The sequence below is a fragment of the Neolamprologus multifasciatus genome, chromosome 7 (assembly GCF_963576455.1).
Source record: "Neolamprologus multifasciatus chromosome 7, fNeoMul1.2, whole genome shotgun sequence".
Classification (NCBI taxonomy): Eukaryota; Metazoa; Chordata; class Actinopteri; order Cichliformes; family Cichlidae; genus Neolamprologus; species Neolamprologus multifasciatus.
In genome coordinates this window covers 29262572-29279470 of record NC_140445.1, presented here as the reverse complement: position 1 = coordinate 29279470, position 16899 = coordinate 29262572, and the positions used below count along the sequence as shown (strand labels likewise).

The following is a 16899-nucleotide window of genomic DNA, read 5'->3' as shown; positions in this document are numbered from 1 at the left end:
CTTGTTCCTGGCTCCACCCTCCGTTAGTCAGCCTGTGTAACTACGTGTTAGTGCTGGTGCCTTTAACTTACAAGCATCTTGGAGAGAGGAGGGGAAAAAAGAGGACTTTCCCCCCGGCTTTTATCTTGGGGAAAGACGGCTATCCTGCCGTCGCAAGTTTGTTGGCTTTAAACTTGAATAGCCGGCGTCTTTCCATAAGGGAGAAAAAAGGACAGGGTTTGAATGCGTTTTCGGACTTGGATTAAGTTGGGCATGGAAACTAATGATATTTGAACCCGCGGAAAGGAGAGAGAGGAGGTGGGTGTCGGATACAGGACTACTTTTGCTTGTCCGTCTTATTCTTTTGCGCGTGGATCACAGATACAAGCGTGTTTAATTTGGTCAAAGGTGAAATGGTTTGGGTTTTTTCTTTATCATAAAACTTCCTAAATCTGATTAAAGCTACACAGATCCTAAAGGTTTAATCGTGCTGGAAGACATAACATTTTCGAGGAAGCTTTGAGAATCAGAACCAGAAATATATATTTATAAATATATTGCAGCAGTATTGAAATTATGGCGCTGAAGGCCAAAGTGTTGTACGATTTCCACTCTGAAAATCCAGGAGAGATCTCCATAGCAGAGAATGAGGTGGTGACTCTGTTTAGCGAGGAGGAGCTGGAGGGTTGGCTGGAGGGGGAGAACAGCAGGGGGGAGGCTGGCCTCTTCCCTGCCTCTTATGTTGAGATCATCAGAGACCACATCACCTCCAACAACAATGGCTTCTCCTTGACTCAAACCAAAGTCCAGACCTCCTACACATCCTCCCAGCCTCACAGGGGATTTGGGGCTGATAGCAGCAGCTTCCACACTAGCCAGGGCAGCGATGATGACTGGGATGACGAGTGGGACGACAGCTCTCCTGTGGCTAATGTCCCTCAGGGTCTCAGCAGCAGCCCTCCTTTGCACCCAGTTGCCACCTCCTTGCCGGGCCGTGGGAGCTCCCAGCAGCAGCAGGCCAAGAGTTCAGCCACAGTGGGGAGGAACCTGAACAGGTTCTCCACCTTCGTCAAGTCCGGAGGGGAGGCCTTCCTGCTAGGGGAGGCGTCAGCTTTTGTGAAAGATGGAGACAGGATCTGTGTGGTGATGGGGAAGCATGGACCCGAGTGGCAGGAGGACCCTTATCCATTCACGTGCACCATTGACGACCCCACCAAGCAAACAAAGTTCAAAGGGATGAAGAGCTACATGTCATATGGCCTTACTCCAACGCACACCAATGTCCAAGTCAACCGCAGGTATGTATCGTCTTCCCTTTTCTCCACTTTTCAGATTTTTACTGCGGTTTACGAAATGTTAAAAACAGAGCTGTGGATTTTTGCCATCTGGAGCCTTCTCTTGTTTCCTCTCTGAGGTTCCCTCAACAGCTTTCACATTGTTTCCATGTCCCTGTGTCTGTCAGTTGAACTACACTCAAATTCCCTCAGGGCTTGTTGGGAAAAGATTCCTGCACTTCCCCTCCATTTATCTTTTTCACTCCATCTCACTACATGCTCCTGGCATTTACCTTACCTCACTTATTCAACCAGTCCCAATTTCTCTTCTCTCCACTCCTTCCTGCAGGTATAAACACTTTGACTGGCTCTACGGTCGGCTCGTGGAGCGCTTCCCTGTCATCTCAGTGCCCCACCTGCCAGAGAAGCAGGCAACGGGCCGCTTCGAGGAGGACTTCCTCTCCAAGAGGAGGAAGGGTCTGATCTGGTGGATGAACCACATGACAAGCCATCCTGTGCTGGCACACTGTGACGTTTTCCAGCATTTCCTGACTTGTGGGGCGGATGAGAAGGCATGGAAGCAGGGAAAGAGGAAGGCAGAGAGGGACGAGCTGGTTGGGGCCAATTTCTTCCTCACAATCAGGTAGGAGTCTGAGAATTGGTCTTTATTAAGATGCACATAGCATTTTGGGAAATGACAAAGTTTTTTGTCAGGTTCTTTTTAATAGTGTTAAGTTTAGCTGAAAGATATTTGACCTTGTATAGAGAACTAATATTATAAACTACATTCTTTGCTCTGTTTTAACAACTTGGAGTTGAAGGCCTTTAAAAATAGGGTGTGCCAGATAGTGAGCAAAAGATAAGCAGTAGAAAAAATAGCTTCAAGATTTAAAATGACAATCTTCCCCTTTCTTTTTTCCATCAGCCCCCCGTCTGTACCTCTGGACCTGCAGGAAGTCGAGAGCAAGATTGAAGGCTTCAAAACATTCACCAAGAAGATGGACGAGAACATCATAGTCGTGAACACCAGCATCAACGAGTTCGGCCGCAAACAAATATCGGGGTTCAAAAAGGAGTACCAGAAGGTCGGACAGTCCTTCAAACTCCTGGCCCAGGCTTTTGAGCTGGACCAGCAGGTCTACTCAGTGGGCTTGAACAAGGCCATTTCCTACACGGGGGAGTCTTACGAGGCAATAGGAGAGTATTTTGCTGATCAGCCGCGGCAGGACCTGGACCTCATTTCCGACCTGCTGGACATCTACAAAGGACACCTGGCCAACTTCCCTGACATCATCCATGTGCAGAAAGGTGGGAGAGTGTCTTTGTCTTCATGTTGGTAAAAAAATTCAGCTCTGCAGTCTTACAGCACAAATGTAAAGGAAAGATGTTGAGCACATTTTTATGCAGGGCTAACGTTTTAATACTGCTTAAATATGTTAAAATACTTTCTTGGGAAAATAAATTGTAATTAGTAACAAACCAATTATGAAAATTCAAAAAACGCCAACAAACTTAGAGGAAAGGAAACAGACTCGGCACCAAGTATGTAGGGAAGCTTTTAACTGGCGTTTAAAGAAAAAAAAAAAAATTATATGCGTTTAAATGCTTCTAGCATGTCTGCTAATCATGCAGACATACAAAGATTCTGACTGTATCCCAAACAAGAGAAACATCTGTTTTCATTTAGTGAAGAGCTGTGTCAATCTGCGTAGAAAACTGAAACCCGTGGTCCATTGTAACACTGTGCGAGGGCCTGTATTTGCTCATTTTGAAAACACACACACACATTTACAAAGCAGGAGTTGGCTTATTAGTTCCCTGCAGGTTGGGAGGAGGGAGTTTCTCCTGGCACGCAGAGTCCAGACGTTTGCCAGACCGAGAGACACTGTTTCTATGGTCCGCTGAACTCTGTTCTCCAGATACAATCCCAGCTCCCAACTATGGAACGAGCCTGAATTGCAATAGTCCGTGTGACTGACAGGGCTTCACCTCCTTTCCTGTTGACAAATAACAAGCACATTGTTTTATGCCTTGCAAAGCCCATTTTCTTACTAACTCACTGTTTTTTTCCTGTTAAGTTTTTTATTCCAAAGTTTCTCTCCACAGAGCATCATTGGTTCGGGGTATTTTATATAAAATGGGACGCCAAATAAAAACCAGTTAAACCAGTAAAACACATTTTAGTTAAATTATAACCAAATTGATTAAAATCTCAGAAAGAAAGGCCAATGTAATTTAAACATTTCAGGTGATCTCCCACAAAGTAGTGACATAATTCTGGGGTTTCATCACTGAAAACACTGACTGGCAACATTTTTTTGTCCTTTTCATACAAAGTGTTGATTCTGTTTATTCATGGTCGGTAGCTTCAAGTGGACTTACAGAGCTCAACAGTGACCGCCCACTTTTTTAAGACCTCCACTTCCAGTAGTGAATTTCTCATTCATTTTGTCCACTGATGTTTCAGAAAATTATTACATTTTATATACATTTAAGCCTTCAAGTGAGCCAGCCAGCTACAAGCCAGATCATAACCATGAAATCATTTGATTTGGATCAAAAATATAAAGCAAAATGAAAGTCTACTCAAGTTTCTTCAGTTTTGTGCTCACTAATTGACCTGATGTGTATGGGTTTAAACATTTCAGTGGTAACAGAAACCTCTATGGTTTTCCTACCCTTGATGTCAGTAAGAAGGTATATCCTCTTCTAGTTTTCAGCAATCTAAAATTAGATTCTATCCTGCTGTAAACTAAATTATAACCCTAATTATAACACATCCAAAGAAAATGACTAACACAACTATAAAATAGACACAGCATGCAGAAGAATTTGTAAGCCTTTACAATAAGCACTCTCAGACTTTTGTAATCATCTCTGCTGGTGTTAGAAAGGGTCAGTATCCGGTGAGTAACATCCTTCAACCATCAACCATACTGCAGAGTCGACACTGCTGCTGGGGTTGTGAAATAACTTAGATTCGCATAAGATGACTGGCTTAGTTCACGAGGCATCTGATTTGATAAAGAAATAGGCAAGAAGGAAAACAGGACTCCAGAGGGTTTGCATTTCCAGACACATCAGGCTTCATTTTTTTCTCAGCAGCAGCAGCTCCACATTCCACTAATTTCTATCAGTCTCATATTGTCTCATATACACTTTCTCCAGTAATGTCTAAATTAGAAAACATATAAAGTGGCAGCTGTAGCACCTCATGTTTGACTGCTTTGTTGAACTACATATGTCACTTACGGTGACAGTCATCTATGCCAGCTCAGTCTTTTAAGTCCAAAGGCTACATCTGATTTGAATGAGTGGGAATTCCTGGGCCTCTTGTACTCTGTTGCCCTGGGACTACAGGAATCCAAAATGGAGCGGTCTCAGGATTACATTCCCCTCCTCCTCTTTTTTTGTTCCCCCCCTTTTCCTGTTTCCTCCTGTTGGTTAAAGAAAAATAGGAAGAAGAAGAAGAAGAGGGGAGGTGAATGTATGAGGGGGTAAGGAGAGTTACAGAGCTTTACAAGATTTCCTACCAGCATAACAGAACAAGAGTTCAAATTATAGCTCAGTAATCCCCTTGGCAGGGAGGAGAGCAAAGTCCGAGTTTTTTTTTCTTCACTGTGGTGGCAAACTTGTGCTTCTGATCTTTGTGAGATAGAGAGAAGGAGAAACTAGGTCAGCACGTTCAAGATCAGCTTCCTCGCAATTTCCTCCACATTCATGTGAGTTAGTCCTTCACTCTGAGATCTCTCTTTGTTGGTCATGTCTGTCTGGACTGTACAGCCTCCCCCCCAAAGCTTGAGTCACTCTAAACACTGTGAGTCATAAGTGGGTGATGGGTATCTTCAAAGAAACCTGGAAAAGGTTTGCAACAATCAGCACATTTCTGCAGGTTTCTCAACATGTCCTGATTTGATGTGATCCAGTTATGACCTCGTGAATTTTGTATTGCACAAGTTCCTTTTGTAGAATTGTGTTTTAATTATTTGTGTAGAAGTTCTAAAAAAAATCCCAGACTTCCTTGATTTGACTATTGAGTTTGACTTCCTCTTTCCTGTGCAGCCACCCTGATGTCACCAACTGCTTTGCGGACATTTATTTTGAAGTCTTAATTTTCTAATTTTGGCAAAAAACCAACTAAGTGTTGTCTCAGGGAGAAAACTGAACTCCTACGAGTGTCTTTTTTTTTTTATCTGAGCAAAAAAAAAAACCCAGTCAAACCACACAAGCTAAAGAGAGCACAACCATATAGCAAGCTGTGAAGATGAATGGTTCTGTTGTTATCATCAAGTCCTGAGAATTGGTCAATGGGGGTGTAAAAGGGTATTTTTTTATAATGGGAATTTTATATTGAAAAATAAAATCAAGTGGTGATATAACCTTAACCATATAAATTTTGTCCAATCAGAAGCCTAGGGGGCAAAAAGTTGCTAGGCAAAAAAAGGAGGAAAAAGAAAGTACTGTGCAGGAGTCCTCCTGTTCCTTCCATTCATAATAAAGTCTTTGAGTTATCCAGTGGCTGCTTTAAAAAATGTCCTTGTTGTATTTTTCATTTCACAATGTGCCAAGTGTTTTCAGTTTGTGAAAGGTCTGGACTGCAGGAAGGCCAGTTGAGTGCCCTTCTAATGCAAAGCAATATTGCTGTAATGCATGGACAGTATGTAGTTTAGCATTGGCTTGCTGATATATGCAAGGCCTACCTTGAAAAACACTGCATTGTGTGGATAGGCAGGATGTCTGCTGTGTTGCCTGGGATTACTCCTCATCCCCTACCCATCCCTGTGGCTTGTTATGTCTTCATAATGTTGTGCTGTGAACATTCATGTGCTTTTTTTGTGCAGAGGAGTTTTTTTTGTTTCCTGTTCTCGTGCTGTCCTACCATGGAAGCACAGCATGAGTAGGGGTCTCTTTTTTTCCTCTTGTACCTTCCCATTGTGTGTACATTTCAGTGTTTTTTTCCGTAACTGCCGATCTCCGACTTGTAACCCCCAATGTAATGTCTGTGTTATATGTGTAAGGTCGGGGGGGGGGGGGGGGGGGGGGGGGTCTCATTTTACTGCAGGGCAACCTGTATGTGACAAATAAATTCTGATTCTGATTCTGATTCTGGATAGGAGCATATATTGCTCTAAAGCTGTATATACCTTTCAGCATTAATGCTGCTTTTCCAGATGTGCATGCTGCCAGTTCCACACACGCTAATGCATCCTCCATACCATCAGAGATGTAGGATTTTTAAATTAACATTAATAAGAAGCGTCCAGAGAAGATGGCAGCGTTTTTGGATTATACTCGAATAAAGTTTTAACCTGTCTAATTTCAAGATCATTTCTTGAAGTGTCCTGAGCCCATGTGGTGATTTACATGACAATGCCATGGTCTCAGATTGTCTCATCCAATGTTTGTGAGTTTTTACTTTTAAATTTTGCACATTTAAACTTTGCATTTGGTTCTTGTTTAAACTGTTTAATGTATTCTCTCCCTTAGTGTATTTACCCATTTCATTAGTTCTTAGTTGCTTTAGAGTAATTTTTTTCCCTCAGTGCTCCATCTTTTTGTGTCAAGTCTCCTGTACGTTCATTCATATTTTCCACTTTTAGATATCTCACTTCCTGCTTTATTTTGAAAGTTGGTTTTTTCCTTGTGCTTTGCTTTTAGTTCCCTTGTCTTGGCTCTGCAATTTAGTTCAGATGTCTTCTTCTCCCCAGCTGTCTGCACTTCCTCTAATCACCCTTCTGTTTATGTATAGTTGCTGTCTCCCCTTGTCTGTTCCCCTTGGCCCAGTGTGTTTCTTAGTAGTTTTTTGTTGTTGTTGTTGTTTTTTAAATGGTTTTAAATCCCCCCCAAAACTGGTCACGACAGACCGGTTACCCTCACTGAACCTGGTTCTGCCTGAGTTGAGGTTTTTCCTCATTAAAGGGAGTTTTTCCTTCCCTGTGTCACCAAAGCGCTTGGTCAGCACGGGGTCATCTGATTGTTGGGATTGTTGGACAGACAGAGAGGCCATGAGAGTTCGTGTTGGATGTAGTACTTCATTCTCACGCCTGTCTTTCTAAGCAGGAACAAAATTGCAGATATTAAGAATAACAAATGTATTGCAACAGTATTTTGCCTGCACCTACCATTACAGGAAATTATCTCATGAAAAAAAACATTGCACATTATGATGTCAAAAAGGACATTAATGTGGCTTGCCATTAAGGCAAGGCATGTGTCTCTGGAGGCTCCATTTTTAGTGATCTGATAAATGGAGATAACAGTTTACGTGTCGGCCAAGAGCTAAAACCTAAAAACCCAAAAATATCTGTGTATGTGTTGCCACGACCTTTAGTGACTGTAACTTCAACTGTGCAAACTTAGATTATCTTATCAGCTATCTGTCACTGAAGTGTTCTTCTTTATCTGTGTAAAGAAAGGAAACCTGTTCTTGAGGTAATGTATTTTAAGATAGATGAATATCAAAGCAGAGTGTTGGTTAGCACTGTTGCCGCACAGCAAGAAGGATAGCTGTAGAATATTATTTCAGAAATAAATGTGTCAGGGTTTTATTTCCAGTGTTGTCATGATCACAGAATATTTTTGAATACGTTTTTTTTTTTAGTTTTTTTTTTTAATTAACTTTTGAACTCTCCGATATATTTTCCCAGGTGCGCTGACCAAGGTGAAAGACTGCCCAAAGAAGGAAGGTGACCTCCACGACCGCTGCAACATCATTTCTTTCGCCACGCTGGCAGAAATCCAGCACTTCCACCGCACACGTGTACGGGACTTCCGCTCACAGATGCAGTACCACCTACGCCAGCAGATCAGCTTCTTCCAGAAGATCACGGCCAAGCTTGAGGACGCACTGCAGAGATATGACGATGACCAGTAGCACAAGAGTGAGACAAGGAAGAGAACAGACTACAAAGGCCTTAAAGAAATGGGTTGTGGTGGTGGTGTCATCCTCTCATAATCGAGAGCATCTTATTGTCCTTTAAAAGAAAAATCTTAATGTGATGATTCCTCGCTGTCTGGTAGGAGCATTGGAAGAAAAATATAGGCCATTTGACAACTTCTTGTATTATCTGAAGCTCTGATGAATGTACCATTAACAAGGATTTTGCTGACGCTTCAGACACATGTTGCAACTCAGCAGGATTGCAGCAGATATTTAAAACAGCTGCTCTCAGTATGACTGGAGCTGCGTTTGAGTCACAGTTTCAGGGTCACGTGACCGTCTCCACTGCCTCTTCATGGGAGCACTCGGTCGGGAAAGAACAATCAACAACAGCCCAAACAAAGACGGGAAAACTAACTAAATCGCTTGAACTGGATGTTTTAGTGCCTGAAAGATATAAATGTACTGATTTGTTTTAACTTGAATGACCTGCTCAGTATTGTTTTAACAAGACAGCGCATGAAAGGAAAGAGGGCACTGTCTACTTTCCAGAATCGGTTTCAAGTCTGGATTTCCATCACAGCTTGAAATCTGTGATGGAATCACCCTCACCTTGTTTGCATTTGAAACTTTTTGTGGTTGAACATTTTCTCTTAAATGTTTTAATGGTGAAGCGGTATCGCAGTAATCTTAACTTCCAGATGTTTTATGAAAACCTAATGCTACATCTGTCTCTCACCCAATTCAGGGTAAGGTTAAAAGCTCTTTCGAATGCCAGCTATTTCTGGCATGGAAACAGTAAACCGAGAGCATGCAGGCAGTGATTGTGATTATAGCATATTTTACATGCTTTAGAGTGAAAGCTTTTTGTTTGAGAAACATGGCAGTCCTTGTGAAACTGATCAACTTGTACATCTCAGACATGCATCACTAACAGACCAATTCTTTTAATGCTATTTGGGGTTGGCATTGTTCAAATACTAGACATAATAGCTTTTCAACTCCCTTCTAACACCCCACCAAAATATGATCACAATGCCTCACGTGTACTGATATAATGAGCCCGATTCACCCAGAAGCTCCTTGGATTTAATCAGCATTGAGTTGCAGGCTGAGCTCTCTGAGAGACAGTTAGGATTTGTTTAATATTACTTATATTTTCTCATAAACTCTCTAAAACTCAGAGATACAGTTCAGTGGAGTTGGTTACAGGGGTTTAAAGTATCAGCCACTGTCAGTCTGAGTTGTGGTATCAGGTGTGACTTCATTCCTTTCCTGTGATTTCACTTTACAAAGTTTATAATGGGACAAACCACCATCCTGGTTGTTTTTTAGCTGTTCACTTGGATCGCTAGCAAAAGTGAAAGTGATATACTTTCAATATAACATGATGGGAGAAAATAAAAAATAAAAAATAAAAGCAGAATTTATTTCAGTTATGACTCTGTATTGTTGATTATTGGCATTTTTGCACAATATAAGCCCATTTTCTGCATATTTTAGGGTGTTTGTTTTGATGAATATTAATATATTTGTGATGATCACACACTATTTGGACAAAAGGTATTGTGCCACACTTCTTAATCTTTCATCTTTTTAGTGCCACGGGTGTATAGAATCAGTTACCTAGCCATTCAGCATGCCTTTGCAATCATTTGTGAAAGAATAAGATCACTGAATTAAAGTGCTGTAATAACATGTCACAGTTTCAAAAAAATATATCCATAATCAGCTGTACCCGCTGAAAAAAAATGACGGTTGAAAATCAGAGAAAAGCCTATGAAACATCCAGAGTTGTCACTGTAGATGCGCTTAGTCAGTGTTATTATTCTTGTGTTAAACTTTCAACTCAGTTTCAATTATATAGTCCCAAATCACAACACCAGTCACCTCAAGGCACTTTATATTGTAAAGTTAGGACCCTACAGTAATACAGAGAAAACCCAAACAATCAAATGACCCCCTTTGAACGAGCACCTGGCGACCGTGGGAAGGGAAAACTCCCTTTCAACAGGAAGAAACCTCTGACAGAACCAGGCTCAGAGAGAGGCAGCCATCTGCTGCAGACGGTTGGGGGTGGTCACACATTTTAAACCCTTTATCAGGTGAGAAACAATGTTTGGTGACGTCACTGGACATAAATGAGCCTCGTTTCCCCTTCTCCAGGAGGCCATAGAACCACTTGGATGTTTCCTACCACCCACCTTACCATATGGTAATTTATGTGGCTGCTTCACTGACCTTGATTTGGACCGTGAAAATTACAAATGTGAAAAGTACAAACGTTTTCAAAAAATAAAAAACTTGCAATATAGACCAAATTGAATTTCCAAACATTTCAACGAGTGACCTATAAAGGGTTATGCAAGGGTTCACGTAAGTCCAAATGATGTAAAGTTCATTATCAGAGGGTGAACATGAGGCTCCGCCCAAACTGATTTCCACGTGACCTCTGAATTGGAACAATGCAGGCTTGTTTATGCAGACACTACTGTATGGTTACCCACTACCTGTGATTCTTTGAATCAGGCTACCAAATGGTGTAACTTAAACTTCTCATCCATGGTTTCTACAGCTGTCCATGTTCCTTTTTCTGAAAGCCCGTGTAGCTTTCAGCTACACCAACACAGTTACTTCAGTATCAAAATTCAAATACAGTTAGATGGCTATAGAACAGAAAAAGGCAGAAAAATACAGTCCACATTAACATTAAAACAGTAATCCATTACTTTACGTATTTACTCCCTCAAAAACGTGTAGCTGCGCTTCTCTTTGCACTTTTGCTTTAATCACCCAAGCTACATTAAGACAGAGTTAACCATGTGACATGCACATCACTGCATATCCACGCTAATGACTGTGCTAAGGAGGGGACATATGTTGGCACTTTACTATCACATTCTTGCCCGTTCATGGAGCAGGTTCATACTAAATATCTCCTCCCATCAGAAGTATGTTTCTTTACGCACGTTACCTGACAGCTGTTGCACAAACATGCATGAAAGAGCATGTTTGATTTGGTTTTTGTTTCTGTTCACTGATTATGCAAGACAAAAAAAACATAACACAATTGGCATAATTGTTTGAGGAGTGCACTGAATTTACTGAATTACAGACCAAATCTAATGTGATTACAGTGATGTTACCCTTCCTAGAGAAAAGTCTCTCATCTCTTGTTTTCTCTGGTGAAGGGACCACTTCACTCCTTGCTATCTGACACCAGAGTTCAAAGACTGCAGATCAGGTTACTCCAACTGAAGGCCCTTCATTATTTAGACTGTCCTCTTTCTCCCCTCCACTCAGCCTTGATTTTACTTTGAAATTGTGCTTTGTTTAGAATGTGTTCAGACTTACCTGCAAAAAAAACAAAACAAAAAAAACCCAAGACCTTTCTGAGGTACTGCTCTCTAAACGCTGCCTGATTCATTGAGTTTTAAAGGTCAGAGATGAGGGTTGTGGAGCGGTAATACAAAAAATTGGACTCACACCATATGTTATGCATGTGACCAGATTAAGAATCTACGTGGAAGTCTACAGTGCAATGCATTCAGAATTTTTGGTGTATGTTATGGTGTTAACGCTTGTCACGTGCATGCCTGGCCACAGATATACATGTAGAGAAACAGGTTTTCTGTACTCATTCATGTTGTTTACAACGAATCCTGGCTCTGCCATCTGAACGTCACAGCAGGGTGTGACAGAGTATTAAGGCCACATTAAGAAAAAAATATAATTTTGCCACGGCTGCTTTTTTTTTTTCCAACTTTATTCTCAAAATGCGGCACTAATACTCCTTTGTAGCAGGAACTCATCAGAACCAGGTAATATCTTCTGTTGTCCAATTTTGGTGAGCCTCTGTGAATTGTCACCTCAGCTTCCTTTTTGTAACTGATGGGAGTGGCACCCAGTGTGGTCTTCTGCTGCTGCTGCCCATCTGCTCTTCAGAAATGCTTATCTGCATTCCTTGGTTATAACGAATGGTTCTTACTATTGCCTTCTGCTCAAAGCTGACTGGCATAAACAGTATTTTTTCCCCACAGAGATGCCTGCTGGATATTATCTCTTTTTTGCGACATCTGCTGATGCTCTGTTGGAACCAGCATGTTGTCTTTACCATGTCTACATAACTAAATGCAGTGATTTGCCAAACTGTAATTGACTGATTAGATATTTGCGTTAATGAGCAGTTGAATCTGTGTACCTAATAAAGTCAGTCAGTTGTCTGTTGGGGTTTTATTCGTTTAAATACTCTGGTATTAAAATGGGCAACTTTATTGTCATAGATGCTTGGTGCTGGTCAAATAAAAGGAAAAAGAAATGCCACTAAAAATAGCATAACATGTTTAGATTTGCACAAACAGCATGGGTATTTAAGAAATATTTTTTATTAAAAAAACTGTCACAGTGCGTGGCAAACAGATGCAGCCATACAAGGGGTCAGAATTGACAGAAATGTTGAAGATAATCAAGTAATGCATCATTATTGATCATAGAAGCAGTTACACAGCAGGAGTAGTAAGAAAAAGGACACAGGAAAGTACGGACAGGGAATAATGCCTGTGTCTGTACATGTGGGATGAGTGTTATAGCTTACAGTACATTTAGTCGTATGTACAAACATGATGATCTACTGGCTGACGTAATATGTTTTAAAAAAGCAACACCTGACATCTGTACAGTGTGCAACAGCTGTGGGTGAGTGACTTCCATTGCCAGTTATATATGTACTAACTCAAAATATAGCTGCTGTAAATGTGGTTCACATTAAATGAAATGAACCCTGGGCCACGTTTCACTTCCTCCTTCAGTATAAAATGTATTATTGCAACAACTCTTTGCTTTAAGCAAAATACAGATGTAATTTTCTTGAGAAGGACCCAGGGCAGGTTGTGTTCATTGCTTATAACTAGGAAATCTTAAAAAAAAAAAAAGGGAAGAAGAGCTTTTTAAGCAATAATTTCCTCTGTTTTTACTCAGAAGAGTATTTCACATCTTAGAAACAAATGCTAAAAGTAAGGTAACACCTTACTAGGTATTTCAAAACAGTATTAATGGAACAAAGTCATATTTATTAGCAACGTAACTTAAATGTGATGGCCATTGCACATTTTACTGTTGGATGTGCCTTAGGTGACCATTGGTGTTCCCTGGAAAGCAGACACATATCTTATATATACACACACACTACAAACACACCTCTAAGGCACAGTTTTTTCAGCATTACTACCCTCAAACCCAGTACTGGCCCTCTTTTAGAGTTGGGGTCGGGGACCTAGATCTCACAGAGGTCCTGAATCCTGCAGTACGTGGAAGCGGATTGCTAGAAGTTTTATTATCTCTTTCATTACTGTTACAGCCTCTAATATTCCCATCACCACCAGCTAAATCAGCCTCAAATGGCCCCCAGAAGGTCATTCCAGGGGCCAGACTCCTCCGGGGACTTGTGGGCACCCTGGGAGAAGTTGGGCAGCTTGCAGAGCCGAGTGGGGTGACCATAACCGAGGGCATAGCCACACTCCGCTCTGGCCTGCCCAGATACGGGCTGTCCTCATTGGGAACCGGCACTGCAGCGAGTTCCTGGACAAGTCGAAGCCGAGCTTGTTTTTCCTTGCGATGGCGGAACACCAGGATCAAAACTATGAGTATTATAATGAGAAGCAAACAAGCTAGCAGCGGAAGGATAATGAGGAGGGGGTCCGACGCAGGACGAGGCAGAACCTCGACATGAATCAGCTGGGTGTCAGGAGGGTTCTCCGGACCGTGTTTCTCTGGGATGGAAGGAGTATGGGGCTGGGGGGCATGGCTGTGACCTCCTCCTGCTCCCTCTACGCTGCTCTTTGACCTCCCTCCAGGACTCCCATTCCGTGTGTGGTTCCCCAGTCGGTTATGAGGCCTCAACTTGTGATGTGTCCTGTTGTGGTGCTTGTGTGATAAAATGTGGGGGTGCAAACCCACAGTGACCTCACCGTGTGCCGTAGAGCCTCCTCGTCCACCTTCCCGTCCTGCTCTTCCGGCAGTTGTCCTGTTGTGTGCTGGTAGACGGGCTGTTGTGTGTTCGCGACCTATCTTGTCTATTTTATTGAAACCACCAGGACCGTGACGCATCTGGTGATGAGGTAAGATGGTGAAGTGAAGCTCGCCCTTTGCTGGCTGGACATTTCCAGACCTCACCAGGAAGCTGAAAGAGTCATTAAGAGGCGTGGCGGGAGCGTGGACTTGAGCTGTTGTGAGCGTGGATTCATTATTGTGGAGCTGGTTGTCGCTGTCACTAAGATTCTCCTCGATGGCAACTCGGCCTTGCACCACATCTCTGAATGTGAATGACTTCAGGACCTCTGACGCTCTGTTAGGATCATATGTTATCTACACAAACACACACACGAAAACACAGCAGAGGAGAAAGTCAACAGCAAACCAGTCAGACATGCGACATACTGTAGTTTTATGACATTGCAGCTGGAGAAAGGGACCGCCTAACTCCAACTCATTACAACAAATGGCTTTACCTTCACTAGTTTTCCATGTTTTGGTGGAGAGAGAACCTCAAAGACCGGGTTGGCTCGGCTGATTCTCGCCAGCTCTGAGGCATCAATCATGGCTTTTCCCAGTTTCACAGCGATACCACTGGGGACTCGAACTGGCTCTCTCAGGTAGATCAGAGGCCCTACAGTCACTTTCACCGTCGCTGTTACATTTCCATAATTAACGCCAGGTGACGAGGCTGACACTGACATTTGAAAGGTGTCCTCGGACTCGCTGAGATCAGTCATGTGATAGACGACTCGTCCAAACTGGAGGTCCTCGTGGCGGAATGTGGTGACCTCCTGGTCGTTAATAGCGATGCGTCCGTGGCGAGGGGGTGTGGTGACAGTGTAGGAGACAGTGGCCCGGCTCTGACCATTGGTTTGAGCTGCAAGCTGATTGGTTGTCAGGACCACCGCGGTCCGGCCTTGAATCAACGACAGGCCAGTGTTGTTCACAATGGACACCGAGGGCTTAATAACCTCCAAACTAAACAGCTTGTAGAGTGGACGGTGATGGCCGTCTGTTACGTTGAAGTAGAAAACTCCTGTTGAGGGGACGCCCTAAGGGAGGAAACATTGAAAGGAAGAACATAAGACACAACGCAGGAATTAGTAGTGGAAAAAACATAAACATGAACTTTATTCACTGCTTTGTTACCACAGAATAATGGCACCACTTAGCCAAAAATAAGGCATATTGAGCAATAACCATGTCCAGCACTTTTTAAATCTCTGCACAATCACAATTACAACAATGTAAGTCTGACGCTATTTTTTTTTTCTAATTACATAACACTGATACATGTTTAGGCTTCACTGCTGCAGTAAACCTTCTTCACCTGCTGTATAAAATGCAGCCGGCCGTGGTTGACGTCGTACTGGGTGAATGAGGTCACCGGCTCCGGTCTTTCCCCCAGCGTCAGGTAGCCATTGTTGGGCTTACTTATCACGAGGTAGTGCAGCTCCTCTGGAGGAGTATCATGGTCCTCCACCTCGACATGGAAAAAGTGAAGGATTAAGAAATGATGTAAAAGTTTTGTAGATGTAAAAATAAATTTCAGCTCTACCTAAATTTATACTTGTCCTTTTTGCACTTACTCACCTGAAGACTGCTGGGTCCAAGTACGACTCTCTCCCCCACTACCACCTTCATACTGGGGGCCCTGCTTCTGATCAGTGGTGGCTGGTCATTGACTGGTGTTACTGTAATGTTGAACATCTCTGTCACCCCTGTGGTGTCTTTAACGTGATGATGAGAAACTGTGTCTAGTGATGAAAAGGGAGATGATGAAGCAGAGTACAGAGAGGAAAAGGAGCTTGAAGAAGAGGAGGAGTCAGAGGAAAAAGCCGACAAGGATGATGAGGAGGAAGAAGAGGAGAGATCCAAAGGCGCCACCCAGGCCCGAAAAGTGAAGCTGTCACTTGTGGTCTCAGAGTCATCGTGGAAGTATGTGATGCCAAACTTGTTCAGGGTGACTTGTGAAAAATCTGGTTGGTTCCTGAGAAAAGACGATAACCCAAAAGCCATATTTGATACTTTTTTCATATTTACATGGATGCATGTATTTATATATATCAATCAACACAAGAAGAGAATAATAAGTGGCGCTGAATGTTCTGAATTGTCTTTTAACTTGACAAGGCCGAGGCCTATTGACTTCTCCTAAGTGATCATGATTCACTATAAATTGTAATTTCTTTGCTAGCATAAAAAGGATTTGTTAGGCAGCAGTCACTGGACTCTGTGACAATGGAAAACTCCAAGGAACTCAATGAAGATCTAAGTAGAAGAACTGTAGCTTTACACAAGTTGGGAAGGTCACTTGCAAAAAAAACCCCAAACAAACAACAACAAAAAAAACCACCTACAAGCTGCCAATGGAGAGACGCCAAACTGTGTTTCATTGTTCTGGTAAGAGTGACAATAAAGATCTATCTTATCTTATCTTGCAGCCATTTCTAAAAAACTGCAAAGTTCAAGATGATCAGTTCAAACAACTGTATGTAAGTATAAGTTCTTTGGATGTGTCACTACTTTGCCAAGGTCTGGATAAATACCCAAACTGTCACCCTCAAATGAGAGGAAATTGGTTAAAATGTTCAGGAACCACCAAGACTCAAGCCTGACATGAATGGAAACTGCCTAATGCCGGCGTCGCTGTCCACAATGAGACAGTTTGGACTAAGAAGGTGTAGAGCAAGAAAGAAGCCCCTGCTCGAAAATCAACACCTTCAAGTTCAA

At 42.3% G+C, this 16899-nt stretch overlaps 2 protein-coding genes across 2 annotated transcripts in view; one reads left to right on the top strand and one right to left on the bottom strand.

Moving 5' to 3' along the window:
* Positions 1-31: 31 nt before the first annotated feature.
* On the top strand, positions 32-13025 carry LOC146514513 (sorting nexin-18-like). The gene is made up of 4 exons (XM_085168667.1): positions 32-1277; positions 1603-1896; positions 2179-2561; positions 7901-13025. The coding sequence occupies exons 1-4, from the start codon at positions 556-558 to the stop codon at positions 8125-8127; spliced, it is 1626 nt and encodes a 541-aa protein (XP_085024793.1). The 5' UTR covers positions 32-555; the 3' UTR covers positions 8128-13025.
* LOC146514512 (chondroitin sulfate proteoglycan 4-like) overlaps positions 13006-16899 on the bottom strand; it is a 19180-nt gene continuing 15286 nt past the window's right edge. Inside the window, exons 19-22 of the mRNA XM_085168658.1 lie at positions 15760-16156; positions 15497-15649; positions 14640-15218; positions 13006-14496 (exon numbers count right to left, since the gene is read on the bottom strand). Coding sequence (XP_085024784.1) covers positions 13363-14496; positions 14640-15218; positions 15497-15649; positions 15760-16156 — 2263 coding nt within the window. The 3' untranslated portion in view covers positions 13006-13362. The remainder of the gene's footprint in view (positions 14497-14639; positions 15219-15496; positions 15650-15759; positions 16157-16899) is intronic.